Source organism: Trichechus manatus, unplaced genomic scaffold (genome assembly GCF_000243295.1).
Source record: "Trichechus manatus latirostris isolate Lorelei unplaced genomic scaffold, TriManLat1.0 scaffold00097, whole genome shotgun sequence".
NCBI lineage: Eukaryota > Metazoa > Chordata > Mammalia > Sirenia > Trichechidae > Trichechus > Trichechus manatus.
In genome coordinates, this window is record NW_004444033.1 from 4679054 (window position 1) to 4706505 (window position 27452).

At 37.7% G+C, this 27452-nt stretch overlaps 1 protein-coding gene across 1 annotated transcript in view; it reads left to right on the forward strand.

Moving 5' to 3' along the window:
* Positions 1-27452, forward strand: part of KLHDC10 (kelch domain containing 10) — a 67366-nt gene that overhangs the window by 33786 nt on the left and 6128 nt on the right. The window contains exons 2-5 of the mRNA XM_004382667.1: positions 996-1082; positions 19217-19438; positions 20887-21041; positions 22136-22284. Of these exons, the coding sequence (XP_004382724.1) occupies positions 996-1082; positions 19217-19438; positions 20887-21041; positions 22136-22284 (613 nt within the window). The remainder of the gene's footprint in view (positions 1-995; positions 1083-19216; positions 19439-20886; positions 21042-22135; positions 22285-27452) is intronic.

Consider the following 27452-nt stretch of genomic DNA (forward strand, 5'->3'; position numbering starts at 1 on the left):
GACGTAATTATTTGTTTACCCATCTGCCTTCTTCACAAGAGGATAGCTGGTTGAGGGGAGGAGTCATATCCCCCTTGCAACCCTAGGGCCTAGTCTAGGGCTAGAAGCAGAGCAGGTGCTTAATAAAATGATTGTCGAATGAATAAAGAGTTGTTATGAGACTCAAATGAGATAATATATGTGAAAGCTCTTTGTAAACTTTAAACACTTTGCAAAAGTTAATTGTTCATACTGTTAATAAAAGCTATCTTTGAGAGCTATCAAAACTTTTAGGAAGAGAGAAAATCATTCAGTTTAACAGTTAGTTCCATGATGCTTTGCATTTTTCCTCTATTTTACAAGAAGCCAGTTTTTAATTGGGTTTAATGTAGAGCTGATTTTCCTAGGAAGGCAGATGAACTTTTTTCTGTGTGTGTGGTGGAAGTGCTAAAATACTAAATGTTTGTTTTATTTTGTTGCTATCGTAAAATTTTAATTATGGCACAACTAGCTTATTTCATATTTAAACAATGGTGCCCATTACTTTAGCCTCTTAACCATGTAACTAATAAACGAATGATATTAAACCTGGAAGAACACAGGAGCCTAAGTTATAGTTAATTAGTTTTGGTCAAAGCTCCTTTTTTTTGGCATTTACTCATGTTTTAAATGTGGTAGTTTTTAATCTGTGCTTAAAGCTCCTGGTGAATTTTTGCCACAAGATGGCATTGGTGGTTATTGAGTGCACATACTATTGAACTAGAATTCAGAAAAAAGTGTGCACAATTATTTGTATTCTTTTGGGAATAAGAATTGGAAACCTCCATCACTGCTTATGTGTTAATTTAATTTTGTTTTGACTTCCAAAACAGGGTTAAATGCTACTTTACATCACTTCTTTCTGTATTCAAGCATTGTTTTGTTTCCTGTTTTTCTGTCTTTATAACTACAGTAACTATGTATTATTTGCCATGTGTTGTATGTGTCTGACTTATTGCTGATAATTGTGGTAACAGGTAAGAAGAAAATACGATGGGACCCAGTTAGGAGACGCTTCATTCAGTCCTGTCCCATCATAAGGATCCCTAACAGGTTTTTGAGAGGTGGGTGACAACTAGCAAGAGATCTGTGCTTCATATGGGTTAAAGGGAACTTTCAATGAATTTTCTAAATTCAAACTCTGTTTTTTTTTAATTGTGTAAAAAGCTAAAATTGGAGTAAGAAAAGTCTAGAACTTAATTTTAAACCTATGTTCCATATTGATCACGGTTGGAATTGTAATTATAAATTTGAGGGAGTTAGAAACACTTAATGTGTATTAGGGGGTAGAAATAAATCATCTCACTAATATCAATATTATTTCACTATAGCTATAATAAAAAGAACATTGAGTAATTTTATGTAATAGAGCGTGGAAAAGAATTTTTTAAATATGATTCTAAAGAAAAAATAAAAGATTTAATTGATGTGACTATGTAAAATTAAAAACTTATGTCAAATACCATAAATAAAATTAAAATGTAAATAAAAAAGAGGAAATATATTTGTAAGAAATGGTTAATATCATGAATATAAAAAGAGCTCTTATAAATCAATAGTTTAAAAAGCAAATTACTGCTAGAAAAATAGGTAAAAAGACACGAATACTCAATTCATAAAGAAGAAATGTGAGTGACCAATAAATATAAACAAATATTTATTTTCACTATTGTTATAAAGATGCCAATAAAAATAATAAGATATAATTTTCACCTATTAGATTGACAAAGATTAAAAATAAGAATACCTAGTGTTGGCAGAGGTATGGGGAAATGAAGCTCATATATTGATAGAAGTGTAATTCCTGGATTCAGTTTGGCAGTATGTATCAAAAGCCTTACATATGTTGACACCCTTGACCTAGCAGTTCTTACTTTTAGAAATATTGTGTTCCTTCTACTTTTTATTTTTTTCCACTAAAACTTAGTCCATACCGAAAAAAGAAAATCTTAGAAGAGGGTTGAAAACACTGATTCACACTATTTTTCTAGATAATAACAAATTTCAGACAAGCATGCTTAATGGTGTAGTTTAGACTTTATTAAATTGTTTATAAGCCAGTGTATCTAATTTTGATTGAAGAGATTAAAAAAAAAAGGTGGGGGGGGGGGAATGTAGCAGCTGCTATAGATGTTTCTGTATCTAGTGCCTAACCTATTTTTAGCAGCCAAGCTCCAGAGCATGAAGAGATTAAAGTCAAGCCTAAACGGGTCAAGACAAGATTGGATACTAGGGTAGTGTGCTACCTTTTAGCATAAATAATTTTATTGATACAAATTAATAGGTAACTTTAGTATTATGTGACAGAAAAACCATTATGCATGCATGGCCAAGCAGGCATGTTTAAGTTTGTAACAGGTTTTTTTTTTTCCTGTTTCTAAATTAGAATGCTAATTTATTGATTTACAATAAGAATATTAACTTGGACTGACTAAATATAACCATAATTAAGAAATTGTCTAATTAGGATATAGAATTCAATATAATATCAATCATGTTTAAAAAAATAAACATAAACAAAGAAAATAGTGATGTAACCGTGGTTCTATCTGGATGATGGGATTTTCTTTTGTATGTTCTGTGTCTTTCATTTTTTTTAATCAGGGAAAGGAAAGATTAGCCCAGGTAAGTTTCATACCATTGATTATATGTAAGCCTTAAATTGCTTCAAACAATGGCTAAGAAAGATGATGTCTGACAGTGCTGAGAAGAGTGAGGTGAGGTGCGCTAGCGGTATCAGTGTGACCGCCTCTTAGTCAGTGGCCTTTTCTTAATTCTCACCTTCCTTGACCTGTTTGTAGTGTTTGATGCTCTTGGCCACCTGCACCTTCTTAAAGTTTTCTCTTCTTTCGGGTTGCTTAATTATGTAATCCTAGATGTTTTCTTCCTACCTCTTTGATTGTTCATTCTGTTTTACTTCACTGGCTTCTTTTCTTCCTACCCACAAAAGGTGGGTATTGCTCCAAAGTTCTGTCCTTCTTTCCATCATCTCCTTTGGTTATCTCATCAACAGGCTTAACTATCTTCGTTCGTTCGTTCGTTCGTTCATTCTTTCAGTATTTCTTGATTACTTCCTATGTTCCGTCAGTCTGCTAGGCTTGATAATGTAGATAGTAGGTAATCAGATGAACAGACAATTACAGAATAAATTGAGTGGAATTCTTTGTGATAAGTGCCCTGATGAGGAAGTATGGCATGGGAGCACACAGAAGAGGGACCTGACTCAGCTTGGATGGAGGGCGGGGAGGAGTGGCCATCAGGATGATTTTTTGGAAGGGATGTACTTAAAGGATGAGTAGGTGTTAGCCAGGGAGGTTTGGAACGTTTCAGACCATGGGAACCAAGCAACTTGAGTAAAGGCATTTAGGCAAAACAGCATGGTGCTTTCAGGAACTGTAGGAAGTTCAGTATGGTAAGAGAGGGCACGGAGAGAAGAAGCAGAGGGCCCATCCAGATCAAGTGCGGAGCCACTGCTGGGGAATTTTCAGGATCAGATTTGGTTTTTAGCCAGTGAAGAGAATTACCTGAAAGACCAGTTAGGAGATTATTACAGTTATCAAGGTGAGAAATGATGGAGGCTGGAACTTAAGGTAGTTGTAGTAGGGAAATTATTTGAAATATAAAGAAGTATAATTAGACAAGACTTAATGACTAATTGAAGAGGAGGAGGGAAGAGTCTGATATGACTTCCAGCTTTCAGTGTGGACTGGAGTGCTCTTTACCAGGTTATCCAGGTGGACTGAAGGGCAGGTTTTAGGGAAGAGATGATAAATTCAGTTTTATCTCCCAAGCATTAACAGTGTACCTTTAACACTAGTCTAAGAGTTACTTCCAGGGAAACGTCTCTGGCAGGCCTGTGTCCTCTTTGTTCTGATGGCACCCTCTGTATACCTACCTGCCTGTATCATAGCACTTCACCGCACTGAATTATAGTGCCTCCCATTAGACTGTAAGCTCTGTAAGGGCAAGGACAGGGCCTTTCATTTCTTATCTCCAGTTCATAGCATAATGCATGTAGTAGGTATATCATACATATTTGAATTGAATTGAATTAAATTATTTAAAAAGTCACTGTCAGGCAATAGGATGGGACTAGAATTTTAATATGTTCTTAACTTCTCTCTGGTGGTAGTGACAGTGAACTAATGAATTGCTGAGAATATGAAAATGCTATTCTTTAATGTTTCATTCTTCTTTTTTTTTAATATACTTTTAAAACAGCCTCTTTCCTATACCTTACTGTATGTTGATCTGATTGAAAACAGTCTCATAGGGCCCATTTTCAGCCACTAGATTCCTTCTCTAGATCTTGCATCTTTAAAAGATATTTCTACCAATTCTAAAGTGTGTTGTAATGAACAGAATACTGGGCTTTCAGTACAAAATGATGGACTGAATGCACTGCTTTGCCTTCCCCTGCTTCTCGGATGTCATTGAAAATGATAAAATGAACAGAAGAAAAAGAATAAATCAAAGTTGTATTGAAAAACAGAAAAGGAAGCCCTTGAAGCCAGACTACCTGGATCTGAATCCAGGTTCTGCCATTTACCAACTCTATGACCTTAGGCAAGTTGCTCAGTCTTTTTTTTGCCTTAGTTTCCTTGGGATAATGATAATAGCACCTAATTCCTAGGCCTGTTGTGAGGATTAAGAAAAAGAACACATACAAAGCACTTAGAAGAGTCTTACGTTTAGCAAACATTGAATTAATGTTAGCAGCTATCACTATTGTTATTGTTATAGTCCCAGCAATTTTCTAGAAATTGCAGAGTAACAGAAAGCAGTTGGAATTAAATTATTGAGGAACCAGAACAAAGTGAATGCAACCCAAAATAGGTGCTCCTGCTGCATGATGGAAACCAGAGATTTTCTTAGTAGCGCCTCTTCCCTGAAACTATAAGCTTAGAGTCAGAAGTAGAGGAAGAGGGAGCAAGCTGGGAGAAAGTAGAACATCAGGGCCAATTAAAAACTAAAGGACTGGCTTCAAAATAGTTATTTCCCTTACTCTTTCTCTCCCTCCTTCATATGAAGATCTCTGGCAATGCCATTGGTTCCCAGGATAGAGCCATGAGAACAGCTCTTCAAGCAAAGTGGGGATTTGCTTTGGGGAGAGTTGGCAGGCATTGCTAGCATGGACTGGGATTGGAGAGAGAGCGCAAAGTAGAGCCTTAGGTAATGGGCCACCACAGTAGACAGGTGAGGAAGGTGGCATGGGGTAGAGAAAGGGAGCTCCATCAGGACTAAAGCACATTAAAGGACCATGCCACCAGAATACAGCCTTCCTTTTTTTGGGCAATAGTAAGGCAAAAGTGCTTTCTTTTTCTCCACTTCTAAAGGGAAGTCTGTCTGTCAGAGACTTATCTGAAGAGGCCCACAGTCAGACAGGCCTTCCATTTGGAGGTTATGGAGACAGACTAACAGAGAAAACCCAGACCTCTTATGACTGTTAATCAATTTGGTCCTTTATTTATTAATATGAATAGGTAATCAAGGCTCACAAGACATGTGAGGGAAGCTAGACTTGAAAGAGGATGACTAAGATGAGCGAACAGAACAGCTGACTGACGAGGAAACAGAGATAATATAGTAAGCAGAATGGAACTTCAAGGAGTTCTAATCACAGGCCATATCTTCAGAGAGTCAAGAGTGGATTGGATCCATAAATCAAAAACCAGCTGCCATGGTGAAAAACGAATGATTAAAGAATTATTTAGTTCTATATTAAAGCCTTGATTGCTGATATAAAAATTCAGTAGGAGGGCTAAATAGTAGACAAGCTTAAGACCAACTACTTTTCATGAAAATAAAGTAGAGGAAATATCCAGGCCAAGACCAAAACATAGAAAGTACCTGAGGAATATTTTCATACTTTGAGGGTAGATCCAAAAGAGATCCAGTATCCATTTAATAGGAGTCACAGAAGGAGAGATCCAACAGTGTAAGGGAGAAAGCAAAGAACATTTCCCTGTACTGAAGAAAGACTCCGTGTTTTCAGGTATATAGGGCCCACCAAGTACCAAGCAGGAGAAATGAAAACCAAAAAGACCTACCTATACATTACTGAACTGCTTATGACTCCAGAAATAGAGAACAGTTACATAGGACTCAAGAAAAGAATCAGACTGACATAGGATTTCTCCTCAGCAATGTGGTTTGCTAGAAGATAAGTGTCCTCAGTGTTCTTTGAACACAGAATTCTGTACACAGAGGGAAAATTACTTTGAACACAGAATTCTGTACCCAGCCTCAGTAATGTTTAAGTGTGTGTGCGTGGGAGGGGGAGGGAGGGTCAAAGTAAATAAGAACACTGTAAGTTTACCACTCACACACCATTTTTGAGAAAATTACTTGAAGAGGTAGGTACTCCCAGTAAAATGAAAAACAAATCCAAGAAAGAGGAAGATAGATATAAGAAGCAGTAGTATGCAGAGAAACCAGTAAAACTAAAACTTTCATCTAAATAGTGACCAGGAAGCTTAATATAATTGTTAAGAAAAAATATATATATATACACACACACATGCTTACACAAACAAATATGCTTATTTGTTTGTGTATATATGGTATGTATGTCTGTATAAACAAAAAGTTTGGAACTAAAATTTCAGATGATTTAAACAAATTAGGGGTGGGGAGAAAGTAAAGATATTATTTTGCTTGGTAGGGAGTGGGCGCCAATTCTATGTATTGATTCCTTTTTGTTTTAAAATTTACAGGTGTAATATCTGCTTACTAAGAGAAAAATTCAAATAATATGGAAAAGTAAAGGTCCTTATCTCAAGCATTTATAAAGAATTTGTACAAAGCATTAAGAAAAAGACAGACACATCTCAATAGAAGAATCTATAAAAGACCTGAGCAAGCAGTTCCCAAAAGGAAAAATCCAAATGGCCAATAAACATAAGAAAAGGTGCTCAACCTCATTAGTAATGAGAGAAATGCATATTAAAACCACAATGAGATAGGCCTAGGAATCCACAGAATTGCTAAATTAAAAAGACTGACAGTCCAGTCAAAAACAAGTATTGGCAAAGATGTAGAGCAACAGGAACTCTGACATGATGCTGGTGGATATGTAAATTGACACAACCATTTGAAAAACAGTTTGGCCTTATCCAGTAAAGTTAAAGATTTCCATACACTATGACTCAGAAATTCCACTTCTAGATATATAGCCAACAGAAATGTGGGCCCTTGTGTGCCTGAAAACATGTACACAAATCTTTCTAGCAGCATTAAGAACCACAAATTTGAAACAGCCCAGTGTCCATTCACACAACAGAGACTGGATAAATAAGCTCTGGTATATATTCACACAAATAATTTTTGACAATGGAAATGAATAGGGCACTTCTCCAACAACATGGATGAATCTCAAAAAATAATTGTGAAAAAGCCCAGAAAGAATTTATACTATATCATTCTGTTCAAATAGACTTCAAAGACAGGACAAAATCATAGTTTAGGGATGCTTACCTAGCTATGATAGACCTATAAAAAGAAAGCAACTTTTATGATTGCCATAAAAATCAGTAAACAGATTACCTCAGAACAGGCCATTGATGTTGGCTTTTTTGGCCCTGGTGCAGTGATTAAGAGCTATGGCTGCTAACCAAAAGATCAGCAGTTCAAATCTACTAGCTGCTCCTTGCAAACCCTATGGAGCAGCTCTACTCTGTCCTATAGGGTCACTGAGTCGGAATCGACTCCACGTCAACAGGTGTTGTTGGTAGAAGGGAAGGAGTGGGTTAGAGGAGGTTGTAATCAGAAAGGGTTAGTTAAGGGGGCTGCTGGGTGCTGACAATATTCTGTTTCTTGACCTGGATGATATTCCCCTTGTAATAATTTGTCAAACTATACATTTATATTTATATATGTTCCTATATGTGTGTTATATTTCACAATAAAGGGAGTTAAATTTAAAAAATCAGGGTCCTGCTTCCCATCGTCAGTCCAGGGGTAACCCCAAGATTAAAACAAAAACAAAAACCCAGTAATAGTTAAGTTTATTTTCAGACTTGATTTATTCTTAATTATTCTTCTTACTATTGTCATAAAAATAAAAGTTTAGGTATGCTTGTTAAAATATTAGGGGTAAGAGGTTGTAGATCTTCCTAGGAAAAAAGAAAACTTGATTATTTTAGCTAAATCTTAAAAGTGGAAAAAAGAAATGATAAGAAAGAATGGTAAGTAAAGAATTTATAAGATGGCAGGGATAAACTTAAATGAAATCAAGATCAAGTGGGGTTTATCTGTGGAGTATATTTTACTGCTTTAATAGATTAAAGGAAGAAGTGTGATTCTCACCAAAACCCACTGCTGTGGAGTCAATTCCAACTCACAGCGACTCTATAGGACAGAGTAGAACTTCCCATAGGGTTTCCAAGGCTGTAAATTTTACAGAAGCAGACTGCCACATCTTTCTCCTGCAGAGCAGCTGGTGGGTTTGAACTGCTGACCTTTCAGTTAGCAGCCGAGCGCTTAACTACTGCATCACCAGGGATCAAGTGTGATAGATAACAAAAATAAATTTAATAAAATTTGATTCTCAGGAAGGAAAAGGAAACCTGGATGAATGGACATGGGGAACTTGAGGTATAAAGGGAAAGAGGGAGAGTGCTGACACATTCCAGGGATTGCAACCAATGTCACAAAACAATTTGTGTATAAATTTTTTGAATGATAAACTAATTTGTGCTGTAAACTTTCACCTAAGAACACAATAAAAATTTTAAAAATGTAAAAATTTGATTCTCATTGTTCATTTTGTTAAAATTTATCGAGCTCAATCCTTATGATGTATGTACTTTCTGTATATTTCAATGAATATTTTATTTAAAAAATCCACACCTATTTCTGGTAAGGAAAAAAAATTTTAGGCATCTAGAGTTATTAACAGAATCTCTACAAGAAACCAGTAGCAAACATCATATATAATGGTGAAACATGAGCAGTATCTTCATTAAAGTCAAGAACAAGACAAAGATGCCCACAATCACCTCCACTATTCAGCCTTGTTCTGGAGGTCTCAGACGATACAATAGAAGACCAGGAAAAAAAAAAAGAAAGAGCTGAAAGTTGTCATTAATAGCAAATGATACGATTGTCTACTCATACAATTCAAGATAATTAACTAATGATAACTAATATTAGAGTTCATTAAGTTGATTGGATACAATTTAAACTTACAAAGATAAATCACTTTCCTGTAGGTTAATGGAGCCCTAGTGGCACAGTGCTTAAGAGCATGGTTGCTAACCAAAAGGTCAGCAGTTGGAATCCACCAGCTGCTCCTTGGAAACCCTAGTGGGCAGTTCTACTCTGTCCTTTAGGGTCACTATGAGTTAGAATCGACTCGCCAGCAACAGGTATATATATTAACAGTAATCAATTAGAAAATAAAACAGAAGAGATGATCTGTTTACATTTGCATTGAAAATTATAAAATACTTAGTAAAAAAAAAAACCCCAAGAAAACAATGAAACCATATTGAAGCTTATCAAAGAAGACTAGAATAAATGGCTACAGATTATGTTCCTAGGTAGGCTCTATCTTGTAATAATATTGATTTCTTTGAAGTAACCTCAAATAAAATCCCTAAGGGACTTTCTTAAAATTTAACTTTCATTTTGACATAATTTCAGAACTACAGAAAAGTTGCAAGAATGGTAAAAAATTCTCTTGTAGCCTTTACTCAGATTCTCCAAATGTTAAGATTTTATCACATTTACTTTATCCTTCTCCATCTTTTTCAGTCTTCTCTCCTTTCCCCTTTTCGCTCTTTGTCTATACATAAAACATACATACCTATACATATTGGTTTTCTTTTTGAATCATGTGAGAATAAATTGTAGACATGTTGTCCCTTTACCCCTAAATGCTTCATGTATTTCTGGCAGGAATACCAATGAAGTAATGTGCTCTTCTTGTTGTATCATATCTAGAGGCACATGATATGATTTATCCCATTATTGGTGCTGTTAACTTTGGTCATTTGGATAAGATGGTATCTGCCCAAGGGATTTTTAATAGATTTTAACAAACTGAATCTACAATTCATTGCAAGAGTAAATAAAGAAAAATGGCTGAGAGCTTTTTGAAAAAGAAATAGAGGAATTTGCTCTCCTAGATATTGAAGGATACTTCAAGCTATAATTAAAACATATAATAATGATGTAGGAATGGATAAATAGACAGTGAGGATTGAATAGAGCCCAGAAACTTATGCATATATGTAATATTTTAGTAAGGATACATCCCTAGGTAGAGTTTGAAGGCTATCAAGTATGTTTTGCTCAGCATTTGGAATAAACTCATGGTAACACTAGAGTCAGTCAAATTAAGTTTCTTTCATTGCTTTTACTCTAGACAACAAGATTACCGTGCCCTAAGAAGTCAGATTATTACATACGCATCTCATATGGAGAGAGCCCTGGTGGCACAAACAGTTAAGCCCTCAGCTGCTAACCAAAAGGTTGGTGGTTTGAACCCACCCCAGTGGCTCCATGGGAGAAAGACTTGGAGATTTACTTCTGTAAAGATTATAGCCAAGAAAACCCTATGGGGCAGTTCTCTGTGTCACATGCATTTGCTTTTAGGTAAAATCTCATATGGGGTATTGAGTCTCTACAGTAGAAGACACTCACATAACCAAGTAGTAACATTGTTTGTTGGTGTGAATGGGTTGCTTTTGTCTGAGCAGCTTAGACTGTGGGAGCAGCAAAAAAAAATTCTGCCTGCTGGTTGGAGGCGGGAGTCAGCTGGGTCAGTCTTCCTGGGCTTTCCTGCCCAGGCTTCCAGGTGCACAACAGAAGACCTGTCTCCTCAGATAGTGGTATTGATGGGCTTTATATTTGAAAAGAAGTTACCAGCTAAATTAAACTGAATTTATCCTTTAGGCCATTTGATATTTATAACTAGTTAATACTTTAGTAGTAAAGGGTTTTTTTTTTTTTTTTAATGACCTTACCACAAAATGTTTGCTAGCACATCTGAGGTTGTCTGCATCTTGTAAGTAATAGCCTTATTAAGGAATAAATGTTACATGCTTCTTTATTTGTAAATCTTAGCTTTTAAGATTCTGTGATGTTGCTTTGTATTGATTGTATGCATTCTTAAAGAGCAATAGATTTTTTGTCCAAGGTGATTAGGCCTGAATATTGGGATTTTTCTAATTCTCCTCCAGAACATGTCAATTTAGTGTATGATAAAGGTGGCATTTCAAATCAGTGTAGAAGGAATGACTTTTCTGTAAATAATGTAAGGACAGTTGCCTATCCATTTTTTGGAACAATTACCGCCCTCTTTCATACAGTGCACGGAAATAATTTATTGTATATTTAAGTTCTGAATTTAAAATTCACAGCTATAAAATTATTATAAATAATTGAGTATATTCTTGATGCAGTAGAGAAGGCTATCCTAAACGAGATATAAAGCAAAGGAGTCATAAAAGAAAAGATTGAGAGATCCAGTTTCACAAAAATGTCTATGTTAAAAGATACCATAAACAAAATTAAAGATAAGTAGCAGGTTAGAAGAAAAATATGATAAATTCTACAAATCTGTGTGAAGACAACCAACCAAACAGAACAATGGGCAAATGATATGATCAGGCCATTCCCAAAAAAAGAAATACAAATGGGCCAATAAACATGTGAGCTGGTAAAATCAGGGAAATGTAAATCAACTTGACACGAGTTTGCACACATTAGATTGGCACAAATTAAAAAGACTGAAGAGGACAGGAAGAAATACACATTTCATACACCACTGCTGGGAATATAAATTGATCCAGTCTTTTTTAGAGATCAATATGGCTCTATAGCAATATTATCTCTATAACAATTTTAAGTGCATATTCCTTTGACCCAGAAATTCTACTTCTGGAAATACTCAGACATTTGCATATGTATATATGTAGAGGAAGCTTTGTTGCAACATTTTTTGTAATGAAAAAATTGGCAACAAACTAATCGTCTGTCATCTTAATCTCAGATAGCTAGTTTCTTTCTGACTTTGGGCTAGAAACTAAGACCCATTTCCCTGCTTACTCCCTGGGGCAAAGAGCAAGTATTGTGACTTAGTGGAAAGATGGCTCAGACATCCTAGGTACACAATCTTGTAGCTGGATATCCCTTTCTGGATAGTAAGAGTTTACCTCTGTGTACAGGTTCAGTTGTAATTTTTGACTTCTGTTGACTTGACAGCACATGAGAACAACAACATGGGTTATTTTATTAGTAGCAGGTAATTTTCAGAAAGTGGGGTTTGCACATGGAGAATTTGGGGAGAGGATTCAGAGAGCTACTTTAGACTCTAAAGGCCACTTTTATTTTTGTCAAGGATGAGGAGCCTATGCTATATTCCGCACAGAGAAAATTAAAGTGAATCTCCATGACATTGTGGTTTAAAACCGGGAAAGGTGTATGTCAGAGGTGTATCCTTTCACCATACTTAGTCAGTATGCCAAGCAAATAATCCAAGAAGCTGGCCTATATGAAGAACGGGGCATCAGAATTGGAGGAAGACTCCTTAACAACCTATGATATGCAGATGACACAACTTTAGTTGCTGAAAGTGAAGAGAACTTGGAAGCACTTAACTGATGAAGATTAAAGACTACAGCCTTCAGTATGGATTACACCTTAACAAAAAAATAAAAATCCTCACAATTGGACCAGTAAGAAGTATCGTGATAAACAGAGAAAAGATTGAAGTTGTCAAGGATTTCATTTTACTTGGATCCACAATCAACGCCCGTGGAAGCAGCAATCAGGAAAACAGATGATGTATTGCATTGGGTAAATCTCTTGCAAAAGACCTCTTTAAAGTGTTAAAAAGCAAAGAAGTCACCTTGAGGACTAAGGTGCACCTGACCCAAGCCATGGTATTTTCACTTGCCTCGAGTAGCTAAACTGAAAGGAAGAAATGATGAAGTAAAAGAGCTGAATAGAAGATTTCAAAGGGCGGCTCGAGAAGACAAAGTGAAGTATTATAATGACATGTGCAAAGACTTGAAGGTAGAAAACCAAAAGGGAAGAACATGCTCAGTGTTTCTCAACCTGAAAGAACTGAAGAAAAAAATTCAAGCTTCGAGTTGCAATAGTGAAGGATTCTACGGGGAAAATATTAATGATGCAGGAAGCATTAAAAGATGGAAGGAATACACAGAGTCACTATACCAAAAATAATTGGTTGACATTCAGCCATTTCAGGAGGTAGCATATGATCAGGAACTGATGATACTGAAGGAAGAAGTCCAAGCTGCATTGAAGGCATTTGCGAAAAACAAGGCTCCAGGAATTGATGCAATACGAATTGAGATGTTTCAACAAACAGATGCAGCACTGGAAGCGCTCACTCATCTATGCCAAGAAATTTGGAAGACAGCTACCTGGCCAACTGACTGGAAGAGATCCGTAATTATGACTATTTCCAAGAAAGGTGATCCAACAGAATGCGGAAATTATCAAACAGTATCATTAATATCACACACAAGTTAAATTTTGCTGAAGATCATTCAAAAGCGGCTGCAGCAGTATATCGACAGGGAACTGCCAGAAATTCAAGTCGGATTCAGAAGAGGACGTGGAACCAGGAATATCATTGCTGATGTAGATGGATCCTGGCTGAAAGAGAATACCAGAAAGATGTTTACCTGTGTTTCATTGACTATGCAAAGGCATTTGACTGTATGAATCATAACAAATTATGAATAACGTTGTGAAGAAGGGGAATTCCAGAACACTTAATTGTGCTCATGAGGAACTTGTACATAGATCAAGAGGCAGTCATTCAAACAGAACAAGGGGATACTCCGTGGTTTAAAGTTAGGAAAGGTGTGTGTCAGGGTTGTACCCTTTCACCATACTTATTCAATCTGTATGCTGAACAAATAACCTGAGAAGCTGGACTCTATGAAGAAGAATGGCCATCAGGATTGGAGGAAGACTCATTAATAACCTGTGATATGCAGATGACACAACCTTGCTTGCTGAAAGTGAAGAGGACTTGAAGTCCTTACTGATGAAGATCAAAGATCACAGCCTTTATTACAGATTACACCTCAAAATTAAGAAAACAAAAATCCCCACAACTGGACCAGTAAGCAACATCGTGATGAACAGAAGAGATTGAAGTTGTCAAGGATTTCATTTTACTTGGATCCATAGTCAACACCCAGGGAAGCAACAGTCAAGAAATCAAAAGACGCATTGGGCAAATCGGCTGCAGAAGACCTCTTTAAAGTGTTGAAAAGCAGGGATGTCACCTTGAAGACTTAAGGTGAGCCTGACCCAAGCCATGGTTTTTTCAGTCACGTCATGTGCATGTGAAATCTGGATAATGAATAAGGAAGACCGAAGAAGAATTGACGCCTTTGAATTGTGGTGTTAGCAAAGAATATTGACTATACCATGGACTGCCAAAAGAAAGAACAAATCTGTCTTGGAAGAAGTACAACCAGAGTGCTCTTTAGAACCAAAGATGGCGAGACTACGTCTTCTCACATACTTTGGACATGTTATCAGGAGGGATCAGTCCCTGGAGAAGGACATCATGCTAGGTAAAGTAGAAGGTCAGCCAAAAAGAGGAAGACCCTCAACAAGCTGGATTGACACAGTGGCTGCAACACTGGGCTCAAGCATAACATCGACTGTGAGGATGGCGCAGGACTGGGCGGTGTTTTGTTCTGCTGTGCATTGGGTCGTTATGAGTCGGAACTGACTCGATGGCACCTAACAACAACAATAAGCATCCAAAAACTGGACGATGAATAAGGAAGACAGAAGAAGAATTGATGCTTTTGAATTATGGTGTTGGTGAAGAATATTGAATATACCATGGACTGCCAGAAGAACAAACAGATCTGTCTTGGAAGAAGGACAGCCAGAATGCTCCTTACAAGCGAGGATGGCAAGACTTCATCTCACATACTTTGGACTTGTTATCAGGAGGGACCAGTCACTGGAGAAGGACATCATGCTTGGTAAAGTAGAGGGTCAGCGAAAAAGAAGAGGAAGACGCTCAACGAGATGGATTGACACAGTGGCTACAACAATGGACTCAAACATAGCAGTGATTGTGAGGATGGCACAGGACCAGGCACTGTTCTGTTGTACATAGAGTCGCTATGAGTCGGAAGCAACTCGACATTTACTCTATTAACAACCATGACATTAACCCTAACAAATTTCCTTGATGTGTTCAAAATAAAATGGCTTTCTAGTTAGTCACTCTTGAGCTATAAATATTTAGATGTATATGTATGTACAAAGGAACTGGAGTTACTGACTAGGGAGAAGGAGAAGTTACCTCTTCACTTCCAGCTATAAGACTCCTTGACAAATGTTTATTGAACATAGATCAGATGCTTTTCATCCAGCAATTTAATTTGCGTAGATCAGGAAATAACAAAAGCCAGCAATTGGACTAGACCAGTGCTGTCCAGTAGAGATAATATGTGAGACACAAAATTTTAGATTTTCTAGTAGCCACATTTAAAAAAAGTAAAAAAGACAGTTGGTATTAATTTAAATTAACATTTTTATTTAACCCAGAATATAAAAAATATAATTTTAACATGTAATGAATATAAAATGCATTCTTATTTTCATACTAAGCCTTTAAAACCTAGCACATATTTTACATTTAGGAGCCCTGGTGGCGCAGTGGTTAAACACTCGGCTGCTAACCAGAAGGTTGGCAGATCGAACCCTGAGCTGCTCCATGGGAGAAAGATGTCACAGTCTGCTTTCGTAAAGATTATAGTCTTGGAAACCCTGTGGAGCAGTTCTGCTCTCTCCTGTAGGGTTGATGTGAGTTAGAGTCGACTTGATGGCAATTTTTTTTTTTTTTAAACATGTAAAGCTTATCTCAGTTTAGACCAGCCACATTTCAAGTGCTCAGTAGTGACACCTGGCTAGTGGCTACTGTTTTGGGCAGTACAGGGCTAGACTGCAAGCTCCGGAGGACAGAGAGAGTCATTGTCTTATTGTATCCCCAGCACCTAGCACAATGCCTGGTCTCCTAGCAGGAGTCCAATAATATTTTTTTGATTTAATGAATGACTGAGTTGGATAAATATAAAAAACTGTCCTTTCACTTATGACCCAAAGTGTAATCCATGGAAGTGAGTTATATTTATTCACAAACATACTAGTCAATTAACTTATAACGGACTCCCTGCTCTGCCGTACAACCATTTTGAGAAAACTCCTAGAATATGCTGTATTTCTCTTCATATTTGCCTAAAAGCAGTTTAATTTTTTTCCTTGGCTCCAAGTAATAGAGCAAATGACACTATAGAGATTCTTAGAGTTCCTTTCTGTTTATCTTAGCAAGCATTTGGGTTTTGGGGAGGAGACCATGGCCTAATCTAACACCTGTCCCCTAAATCGTGTATCTCTAAACATAATAATGTCAGAGTCCACTAAAGGTGGACACTGTTTTGATTAGCCTTGTCACTGTTAACTTTGATCTGAAGTTAAAATCAGTGAAAGTTGTAGTACCTGTATCGCCAACAGTAGTTAAGTGTTGTGGGTGATATAGGATAGTTGTTATACGTGATTTTTGCCCTTGAGGAACTTACCTATTTGGAGAAGAGAAACAAACAGTGATGAAATGAGTAGAGGAAAATTAAATGCCATATTAATTGATTCCCAACTTTGTTGAGTGTCTTCTGTGTGTCAGGCCCAGCCTTTGGCTTGATGATAGAAAGATGAGTTCAGATACATTTATCTTCCCTCAGCTCACAGCCTCCTGGAAGATACACATTTATGAATCAGTAGACATAATAGCCAATATGTTATGACCAAAAATCCAATAAATATATATAAACCAGTAGACATTTTAACATAATAACGTGTTATAAATCTGAGGTACAGTAATAATATCCCCATATACACGTGAGGAAGCTGAGGCTCAGGGACGGTCAGTAACTTCTTGCTCAGAGTAGTAGTTAGAACCTGGATCCAAACCTAGATATTTAAAGCTCTTGCTCTTTCTTCCACACCACACTTTTTGTGTTTCAAGATTCCTAGAAAGAGAAGAGAAATTGAATTCTTCTTTTAGGGTAACTCACAGCTTGTTCGTAAATTTGCTGATTATAGTTTGCCTAGTACTGTATTTATGCATGTGTTTACATGGGTATGGTGTAACAATCTTATTAATTGTACATGTATACCCTAACACTGGAGTGATATGGTACTGAACTGTAAGGGCCCTCGGGTTTTGTTGAAGAGAAAGAGCTGCATGGGCTAGACTTGGAGGCATTTCCACAACTGGGGATGAGGGTAGATAGACTAGGCCAAGGTAGGAGGGAAGGATCCTGGGCTTTTCAGGCAGAGCCACAAGCTTAAGCAGGCAGGAGTGAGAGTGAGAGCTAGGTAGAGCGAGGCTAGTGTGTGAAAGGATCTAAAAAGCTGGGCAGAGGACTTCCTACTTCTTAGAAATTGGATTTGAGTGACTCAGTGACTCACTGTCACCTTTTGTTTTTTTAGTTGCTCTAGATTTATGCAAAATTTCTTTTTAGTTCTTGATTAAAAGCATACCCTAGAAAGTGAGATTTTGATCTAAAAAACTAAGGAGCCCTGGTGGTGAAATGGTTAAAGTGCTTGGTTGCTACATGAAAGGTCAATGGTTCAAACCCACCAGTCGCTCTGCCAAAGAAAAACCCGGTGATCAGCTCACATAAAGATTACAGCCTAGGAAATCCTATAGGGCAGCTCACTTCTGTCCTGTTGGGTCCCTGTGAGTTGGAACTGACTCACCAGCACACAACAATAACAGAAAGTGGGATTTTGATTTAGAAAAATTAATATATAAAGCCTGTGTTAGGTCAAGGAGCCCTGGTGGTGCAATCGTTAAAGCACTCGGCTGCTAACCAGAAGGTCGGTGGTTCGAGCTCACCAGCTGCTCCTTGGGAGAAAGATGTGGCATTCTGCTTCCGTAAAGATTTACAGCCTTGGAAACCTTATGGGGCAGTTCTACTCTGTCCTGTAGGATCGGTATGAGTTGGAATCAGCTTGATGGCAATTGGCTGTGATAGGTTAGTAATAAATGTTTTTCTGTATAACAGGTGATTGATTATTAGCTGCCCAGTATTGCCCTAAATATTAGTGAGCGTTATAATAGTATCAGTTACTAACATTTGAGCCTAATGGGCTCAGGCATATCAAAGATCATGGAGATAGTGCAGTACTGGGTAGCGTTTCATTCTGTTATGTATAAGGCTGCTATGAGTCAGAGCTGCCTCCATGGCAACTAGCAACATTACTAACATATGAAAGTAGATGCGTCTTCAGGATAACAACTATAGAAGCTTTTCACTCTACCCACTATATACTTAAGCATCTATGGTTCTGTTGCTCTGCAAGGGTTTTTGTAGATTGGTAGGAAAAATTGTGAGAATAGAAATAATATTAAGTGGTAGTTTTTTTTTAACTCTAAAATAAACTTTAAGTTATTTTTAATGAAGTAGTTGATGTAATTTAAACTTCAGAAAGCTTTCCAATATATAGTATAAATAGTTTTTCTTAGTAAAACGCTTAATAGGATTAAAGAGGATCTTTGAGATTAATAGTAAGGATATTCTTTGTTAACTGCTAGAATCTTGGAAGTGGTATTTATATTTTAAATTTTGCTATAACTCTTTGAAATCCAGTTTTCTTTTTAAGTGTTTTATTATGTATTGTGGAAGAAAATCATAGGTTTTATGTGTGTGTATTTTTATTTATACATGACTCATTCACATTTGTGATTATATTTATGTAGTTCTCTAATATTCACAGTTTAATTTAGTTGGTCTTTTTTTTCTCCTCTGAGGAAATAAGAAAATTTTTCCTTTTAGCTTTTGGATTATTAAACCCCTCTTCCTTCTTTTCTTGAAAATTCCAGGTGGTCAGCCATTTTCTTGAAAGAGAGTTCATAATGCTATCTTGCCCCCACTTGGGGAAATCTTTTTATTATTAACAAATTCTGAAAGTAGTCATATGAGATAGAAATGGAAACTAGCTCCTTAAAATCTTAAGTAGTGTGTGTGAATGTTATGTATAAAATGACCTAGGCAAAATGAAAAGTACATCTAGGCTATAAATCTCCCCTGACCCCTTTTTAAGCTAAAATACTTGTGACATAATTTCATGTGGGCTTTTAATCTGCTGAACCACCTGTGAAAACTGTCCTCTTCTCTCCTAGGCCACAGACCTCCACCAGCACGAAGTGGACATCGGTGTGTGGCAGATAATACCAATCTGTATGTGTTTGGAGGTTATAATCCAGATTATGATGAATCCGGAGGGCCAGACAATGAAGACTATCCTCTCTTCAGGGAGCTTTGGAGGTACCATTTTGCTACAGGAGTGTGGCACCAGATGGGCACAGATGGCTACATGCCCCGAGAACTGGCGTCTATGTCACGTGAGTGCAACCAGTTCTGAACTTTTGACTTTATGAAATGTCTGGGAGGCCAGGCTCAATGTCACCTGTTCCTCGTTAATAATTTATACTACTGTAATAGGATTAAAACCTGTTAATGGATAAGCTTTTAGGGTGGTAATAATATAGCGTTGTGATTCATAATACCTTGGAAGTTGGGTAGTCCTGAGTTTGCTCCATTCATCTGTTGATGGGCACTTAGGTGGATAGTCCTAAGTTTAAATTCAGCTGTATATTATTTACTTGCCAGATCATTTTAAGCATCCATTTCCTTATCTGTAAAATGGAATTAATACTGTCTCAGAGGATCAAATACAAAGTATCATATATATGCTAGGCAAAATATAGAGGATCAACAAATGGGTTTTATAATGATTATAATAGCTATTGAACAAAGCACTTCACACACATTATCTATTTAATCTTTCAAAATCCCTACGATGCAGGCACTGGAATTATTGCCATTGTACGAATGAGAAAATTGAGGCTTTAGAGAGGACCTAAGGGTTATAATGGTTAAGAGTGCAGGCTCTGGAGCCAGACTGCCTGGGATTGAATCCTAGCTTGGCAGAGTTCTTTTTAGGAAACCTTCAACATGTTATTTAAACCATTCGCTGCCCTTTGTCATCATCTATCAAAGTGGGGAAGATAATAATAGTTCCTACCTCATAAGGTTGTTGTAAAGATTAATTTAGAGCAGCAAAATAACTTTCCTGAGGTCACCCTGGAATTTAAACTCAGGTTTTGCTGGCTTCAGAGGCCATGCTGTTAACTACTACAGTATATCAGCTGAAGAAATGGTTTAAAAAAATGACACTGAAAGAGTACAGCGGCACTATATTGAGAGTATTTACTGTCAGAGAAAGAAAATCGGTATAATTGTGTGTGTGTGTGTGTGTGTGTTTTGGCAGGAACAGAAGGGGGAATACCAAAGTTACTAGAAGGATATTGGTGTGTTTCTTTTTACCTGGTAGAGGATTAAGATGACAGAAACCATAATTTAAAATGCAAGGTCATTCCCCTGGTAAAACCAGAATAATCCTTTTATCCCTTCATCCTGAGTCCCACTGGGGCTTTGTAAGGCAAAGATGATACTTCATTTTCCTCTGCTTTGCAGTGTACTGGAGATGTCTTTAGCAGCAGTGGTCTACTGCAGTACATATAATTCTGTATTATTATACACAGTGTTTAATGAATTCTACAAATATATATTGAATAAATGTCATACACTTAACAATGGCACAGTCTTTGTATAAATTAGACCTTTTTCTGTAGTACATTGTAGTAGCTAGATGTCAGAGCTTTGAGCTATCTTCTGAGAGCACTGATGCAGACATTTTTGAGTTTTTCAGCTATTCTGTGTTTATGTGGGAATAAATACATTGCAGGTAGCCCGTATGTAAATGGAACTTGTGCTTCTCCTTCCCCAGTTGTGCTGCATGGAAACAACCTCTTAGTGTTTGGAGGTACGGGCATCCCATTTGGTGAGAGCAACGGCAATGATGTCCATGTCTGTAATGTGAAGTATAAGAGATGGGCTTTACTCAGCTGTCGGGGGAAGAAACCCAGTCGTATATATGGACAGGTATCAATCTGTGGCGAATAATAGTGGATGTATTTGTTCATACTTTTCTAGAATGTTTGTATTGTTAGTATTTTTTAAAATAGAGAATGAATTTAGTGTAGTTAGGATTTGATTTTTCAGTTCTGATGTAAAATTAAAATTTGTAATCAAGTTGCTTACCTTCCCCTTTCTTTTTTTGTTCTCTCACTTTTTGTTTCTAATCCAGTTGAATCTAGACCTGTATGGAAGTTTCTTTAATTGCAGGACTCCTCTTCGCCCATGAGACATTGGGCTGCAGTTTGGCCATCTTTAGAGTGATACGATTCTTTGAAGAGCTTTCTGACCCGAGTAGTAGAATAGATGATCTCTCCAGTTGGCTAAGAGACATTTACCCAGATCTGAGCTAAAACATAGATTACGTAGAGATTAGTTTAGGTTCCAGTGCTTCAAATTTTAGATTTGAAAGTTAGATCTGAAAAGATAGGGAACAACCTACCATACACCAAAGACCCTTTGAGAATAGTGGCCTAAGCTTCAAACAACCAAGCTTTGGCTTCTTTCTGAAGTAGCTGGCATCAGCACTGATAAACAGCTTCTCAGCTTTTATTTTGGAGGGGCACATGCTTGATAACTCTGTATCCCATCACAGGAGGCCTTTAAACTCTTAAGAAGTGACCATAGCAGTAGCTGAACTTACACTAAAAAAGAGTTTTGTGGAAAATGTCAACCCTAGAGCCTCCTGCTTAAACGATTCTGGTGCTTATTTTCATATCTGCTGCTTCTTGAGAGCATTATTCTTCACACTGCTTAGAAAGAGAAGCAGCTTTCAGTGGAAATGTGCATATCTTTGATCTATAAATTCTTTGGTTGGCTGGAACCCCTAAGGATCATCTAACCCCCTTGCCTATCTGTTGTTAGAATTTGCTTAGCTGATCAAAGCTTTACCTTTCTAAAAATAATCTCTGAAATCTCCAGTTCTTTAAGGGTCTGATATTTTAGAAGGTTAAAAAGTACAAGAGAATTTTATAAAACCTGATTTTGGGGTGTCTAGTAAGCTTACATTCTGTAGCCAAGTGTTAACAAGTCAGTCTTGTTCACCTTTCCCCGTTATCCAGGCCATGGCTATCATCAACGGCTCCCTTTATGTCTTTGGAGGGACAACTGGCTATATTTACAGCACAGACCTGCACAAATTAGATCTCAATACTAGAGAGTGGACACAACTGAAACCGAACAACCTATCCTGCGACCTGCCAGAAGAGAGGTGAGGTTCTGGGATTAAAGTATATTTATTTTTTGTTAAGATTTGATTTCTTTAAGAATATTGGTAATATGGTTTGAAAAAAACCCTTTGACCCTGGTTAAAATAGCTCACTGGCTGTTAGATCCCAGTTCAGTGATAAAGGAAGGATCTTCTGGCCAGGGAATGGTATTTTCTTCTTAACTGCAGAATTTTTACCTCTTACATTTCAGTCTTTCTGTATCAGGAAGATAGTAAGTAACACTTTGAAGAAGTTAATTTTTTATTTCCCTTCTTCACTCACATATTAGGATTCTTTGGCCCATTTGCTCACAGCTTTAGGGTCGCTGTAGGGTTGCTATGAGTCGGAATCAACTCGACGGCAACGAGTTTGGTTTTTTTTTTTATTTTTGGTATCCCCAGTACAGGGCACAGTGCCATGCCTATAGTGGGGCTCAATGAATGTTGACTGGATGGGTGGTTAGATGGATGGACGGACAGACAGGAGCATAGGAGGAAGGGAGAGAGAAAAAGAGGGAGGGAGGGTCTTTTTTTTGGGGGTGTTGTTATTTATTTTATGGGTTTGTCTATTGTTTGGCTGGAAGGTGGTCTCTGGGAATGGTTTCAGTTCCAGGTTAGAAGGGTGTTTTGGGGCCATATTCTCAGGGGCTCCCCTAGTCTGTGTCAGATCAGTAAGTCTGATGTTTTTTGTGCATCTGATATTTTGTTCTACATTTTTCTCCTGCTTTGTCCGGGACCCTCTGTTGTGATCCCAGTCAGAGTGGTTGGTAGTTATAGCCAGGTACCATCTAGTTCTTCTGGTCTCGGGGACGTCTAGGCTGTGGTTCATGTGGTCCATTAGTCCTTTGGACTAATTGCTCCCTTGAGTCTTTAGTTTTCTTTACTCTCCTTTGCTGTAGACGGCAAGAGGCCAATAGTTGTATCTTAGATGGCCATTTGTAATCTTTTAAGACCCCAGATGCTGTTCACCAAAGTAGGGTGCAGGATTTTATGAACCATATTGCGCCAATTGACATAGGTGTCTCTTGAGTCTATGATTCTTTGCCTTTAAGCCTAGGAACTTCATCCTGCAAGGTGTTTAGTTATGTCTAAGAGGTTTCTCTGACTGTGCCCCTTGTGTGTACTATTGTCTATATTAAAGATATGAGGGACACCTACAGTCATGTATGTAGAAATATCCACCACTGAACCTGTATCTGCTGGTGCCCCCGTACCCCTCCCACACCTCTTGGCATATCTGTCTACCTATGTATCCGTTCGTAAATTATTTTTTGTTAATACTGTTGTTGCAGGATTGTCTGTGCTATAGTAGTTGCCCTTTATTCTTGTATTTCTCTCAGTGTCCTATGTTGTGCTCACTTCTCCCATATTGTGTGTTGCCTTTCCCTTCACCAATATTAGCACATTTCTTCTATCTATTTAGTAATTTTCCCTCCCTTCACCTCCCATCCCTGGTAACCATCGAAAAGTTTTTTTTTCTGTGTGTAAACCTTTTGTTGTTACTTCATTATAATGGTCTCATACAGTATTTGTCCTTTTGTGATTGATTTATTTCACTCAGCATAATGTTCTCCAAATTCATCCATGTTGTGAGATGTTTCACAGACTCATCATTATTCTTTATCATTGCATAGTATTCCATTGTGTGTATGTACCACAGTTTGTTAATCCATTCATCTGTTGACAGACACTTATGTTGTTTCGTCCTTTTTGCTATTGTGAACAATGCTGCAGTGAACATAGGTGTGCAGATGTCTGTTCATGTCATGGCTGTTATTTCTTTACTGTATATACCTACGAATGTGATTACTGAATCATATGGTATTTCTATTTCTAGCTTTTTGAGGAAGCATCATACTGTTTTCCATAGTGGTTGTACCATTTTACATTCCCACCAGCAGTGTATGTGAGTTCTGATCTCCCCACAACTTCACCAGCATTTGTTATTTTTTGGTTTTTTGATTAGTGCCAGTAATATTGGGGTGAGATGGTATCTTATTGTAGTTTTGCATTCCTTCATATGTTTGTTAGCAGTTTGAATGCCTTCTTTGGTGAAATGTCTGTTCATGTCCTTTGCCAATTTTTTAATTGGATCGTTTGTCTTTTTTTTGTTGAGTTGTTGAAGTTTTCTATAAATTTTAGAGACTAGACCCTTGTCAGATATGTTGCAGCCAAAAAATTTTCCCAGTCTGTAGGTTCTTTTTTTACTCTTTTGGAGAATTCTTTTGTTGAACATAAGTGTTCAATTTTTAGGAAGTCCCAGTTATCCAGTTCATCTTCTGCTGTGTGTACATTTTTAGTTACATTTGGTATTCTTTTTCTGCCATATATTAGGGCCTCTAGCATTGTCCCTCTTTTTTCCTCTGTGATCTTTATAGTTTTAGGTTTTATATTTAGGTCTTTGATGCATTTTGAGTTAGTTTTTGTGTGTAGTGTGAGGTTTGGGTCCTGTTTCTTTTTTCTACAGATAGATATCCAGTTTTGCTGGTACTATTTGTTGAAGAGATAGTCTCTTCCCCATTTAATGGACTTTGGTCCTCTGTCGAAGATCAGCTGTCCATAGGTGGATGGGTTTACGTCTGGGTTCTCAGTTCTGTTCCATTGGTCTATATGTCTGTCATTGTACCAGTACAAGGCTGTTTTGACTACTGTGGCTGTATGGTAAGTTCTAAGATCAGGTAGTGTGAGGCCTCCTACTTTATTCTTCTTCTTTAATAATGCTTTAATTATTTGGGGCCTCTTTCCCTTCCATATAAAGTTAGTGATTAGTTTTTCCATCTTATTGAAGAATGCATTTGGGATTTGGATCAGGATTGCATTATATTTATATATCACTTTGGGGAGGATTGACATTTTCACCATGTTAAGTCTTCCTATCTGAGAGTATGGTATGTTTTTCCATTTCTCTAGGTCTCATTTTCTTGTAGAAGTGTTTCATAGTTTTCTTTGTATAAGTCGTTTACGTCCCTGGTTAGGTTTGTTCCTAAGTATTTTGTCTTTTGGAGGGTCTATTATAAATGGTAATTGTTTTCCTGATTTCCTTTTCAAAGTTCTCTTTGTTGATGTAGAGGAATCCAACTGATTTTTGTATCTTGCCACTTTGCTGAATCCTTCTATTAATTCCAGTAGCTTTCTTGTGGAATCTTTGGGATTTTCTATATATAGATCATATCATCTATGAATGGGGATAGTTTTACTTCCTTACCAATTTAGTTGCCCTTTATTTCCGTTTCTTGCCATATTGCTCTTGCTAAGACTTCCAATACAAGAGTAGTGATAATAGGCATCCTTGTCTGGTTCTTGTTCTCAAGGGGAATGCTTTTAGACTGTCTCTGCTGAGGATAATGTTGGCTGTTGCTTTGGTATAAATTCCCTTTATATGTTGAGGAATTTCCCTTCTATTCCTATTTTGCTGAGATTTTTTTTATCAGGAAAGGATGTTGGACTTTATCAAATGCCTTTTCTGCATCGATTGAGATAATCATGTGATTCTTTTCCTTTGTTTTATTTATGTGGTGGATTATGTTGATTGATTTTCTAATGTCAAACCATCCTTGCATGTCTGGTATGAGTCCCACTTGGTTGTGATGTATTATTTTTCTGATACGCTATCCTATTGGCTAGGATTTTGTTGAGAATTTTTACATCTGTATTCATGAGGGATATTGGTCTGTACTTTTCTTTTTTAGTGATGTCTTTGCCTGGCTTTGGTATCAGGGTTATGCTGGCTTCATAGAATTAATTCAGGAGTAAGCCTTCCTTTTCTATGTTCTGGAATAGTTTAAGTAGAACTGGTGTCAACTGTTTTCTGAATGTTTGGTAGAATTCTCCAGTAAAGCCGTCTGGGCTAGGGCTTTTTTTTTTGTTGGGAGTTTTTTTATGACCTCCTTCAATTTCTTCTTTTGTTATGGGTCTGTTCAAATTTCAGCCTCAGTTTGTATTAATTTAGGTAGGTAGTGTGTTTCTAGAAATTTGTCCATTTCCTCTACATTTTCAAATTTGTCGGAGTACAATTTTTTGTAGTATTCTGTTATGATCCTTTTTATTTTGGTTAGTTCTGTTGTAATATCACCTATCTCGTTTCTTTTTCTCTCTTTTTTTTAAGGGTGTTATTTTGCTTTAATTTACATTTCAAAGATTGAAACTGTGCCTGTTTTCTCGTGACCACTGGCTACTCATACTTCTCTGCCCGTTAGAGAAAATAACCCATTTATCCTGTAAACAACCCCAAAGTAATTTCCTCCTGGAAGCCTCGTAGGTCAAGCCTCAGAGCCTCATACCTTCTGCCCCAGTCCTAGGACTTCTTGGTTCCCACACACACTTGCAGGGCTCCAAGCACCTGGGGATAGAGCCTCTACCCAGTGATGACCTCAAGGGACTGAAAAGTAACCCACGGATGAGGCTAGGCTATCAAGGTCTGGAACATTAAAGCCTTCACTGTCGTTGATTGTGACCTGAAGGCCCCCTTGCCCAGGAGCTAGGAGAGCAGCAAATGCCAGGGCGCGTTTCCCTGATGGCTCTGCAGCTGAGCAGGCTGAGCACCAGAGAGGGTGGGAGACTCAGGATACTGGGTGGGGCGACCCGATGGGTCCAGCCCGGGCTAGCACCAGCTCGCAGACTGGTGGGTGGTCATAAGGGCAGCCGGGCCCCTGACCTCGCTCCCAGACCCCCCCGGTTGGCTCTGACATATCCTGCCCCTTCTGCCTCTTCTGTCCCCTGCCTGGCCCCACTTTCCACCAGCCCCACCGTCTGGCCCCGCTGTCCCCCAGCTGGTCCGCTGCCCTGCCATCTGGCCCCACTGTCCCCTGCCCTCATTGCCCCCCGCCTGTGTGTGCTGCCTTCTGCCTGGCCCCCTGTCCTCAGCCCCACCACCGTCCCTGGGCACCGATGTCCCCTGACCTCACTGTTGCCCCCAGCCCTGCAGCCTGCCGGGAATGCCCATCTCATTTCTTATTTGGGTTATTTACATCTTCTCCTGTTTTTCTTTTCAGTTTGGCCAGTGGTTTGTTGATTTTATTGAACCTTTCATAGAACCAGCTTTTAGTCTTGTTGATTCTTTCTATTGTTTTTCTGTTCTCTGTTTCATTTATTTCTGCTCTAATTTTTATTATTTCTTTTCTTCTGGTGACTGTGAGCTTCTTTTGCTGCTTTTTTTCTAATTGTTTGAGTTG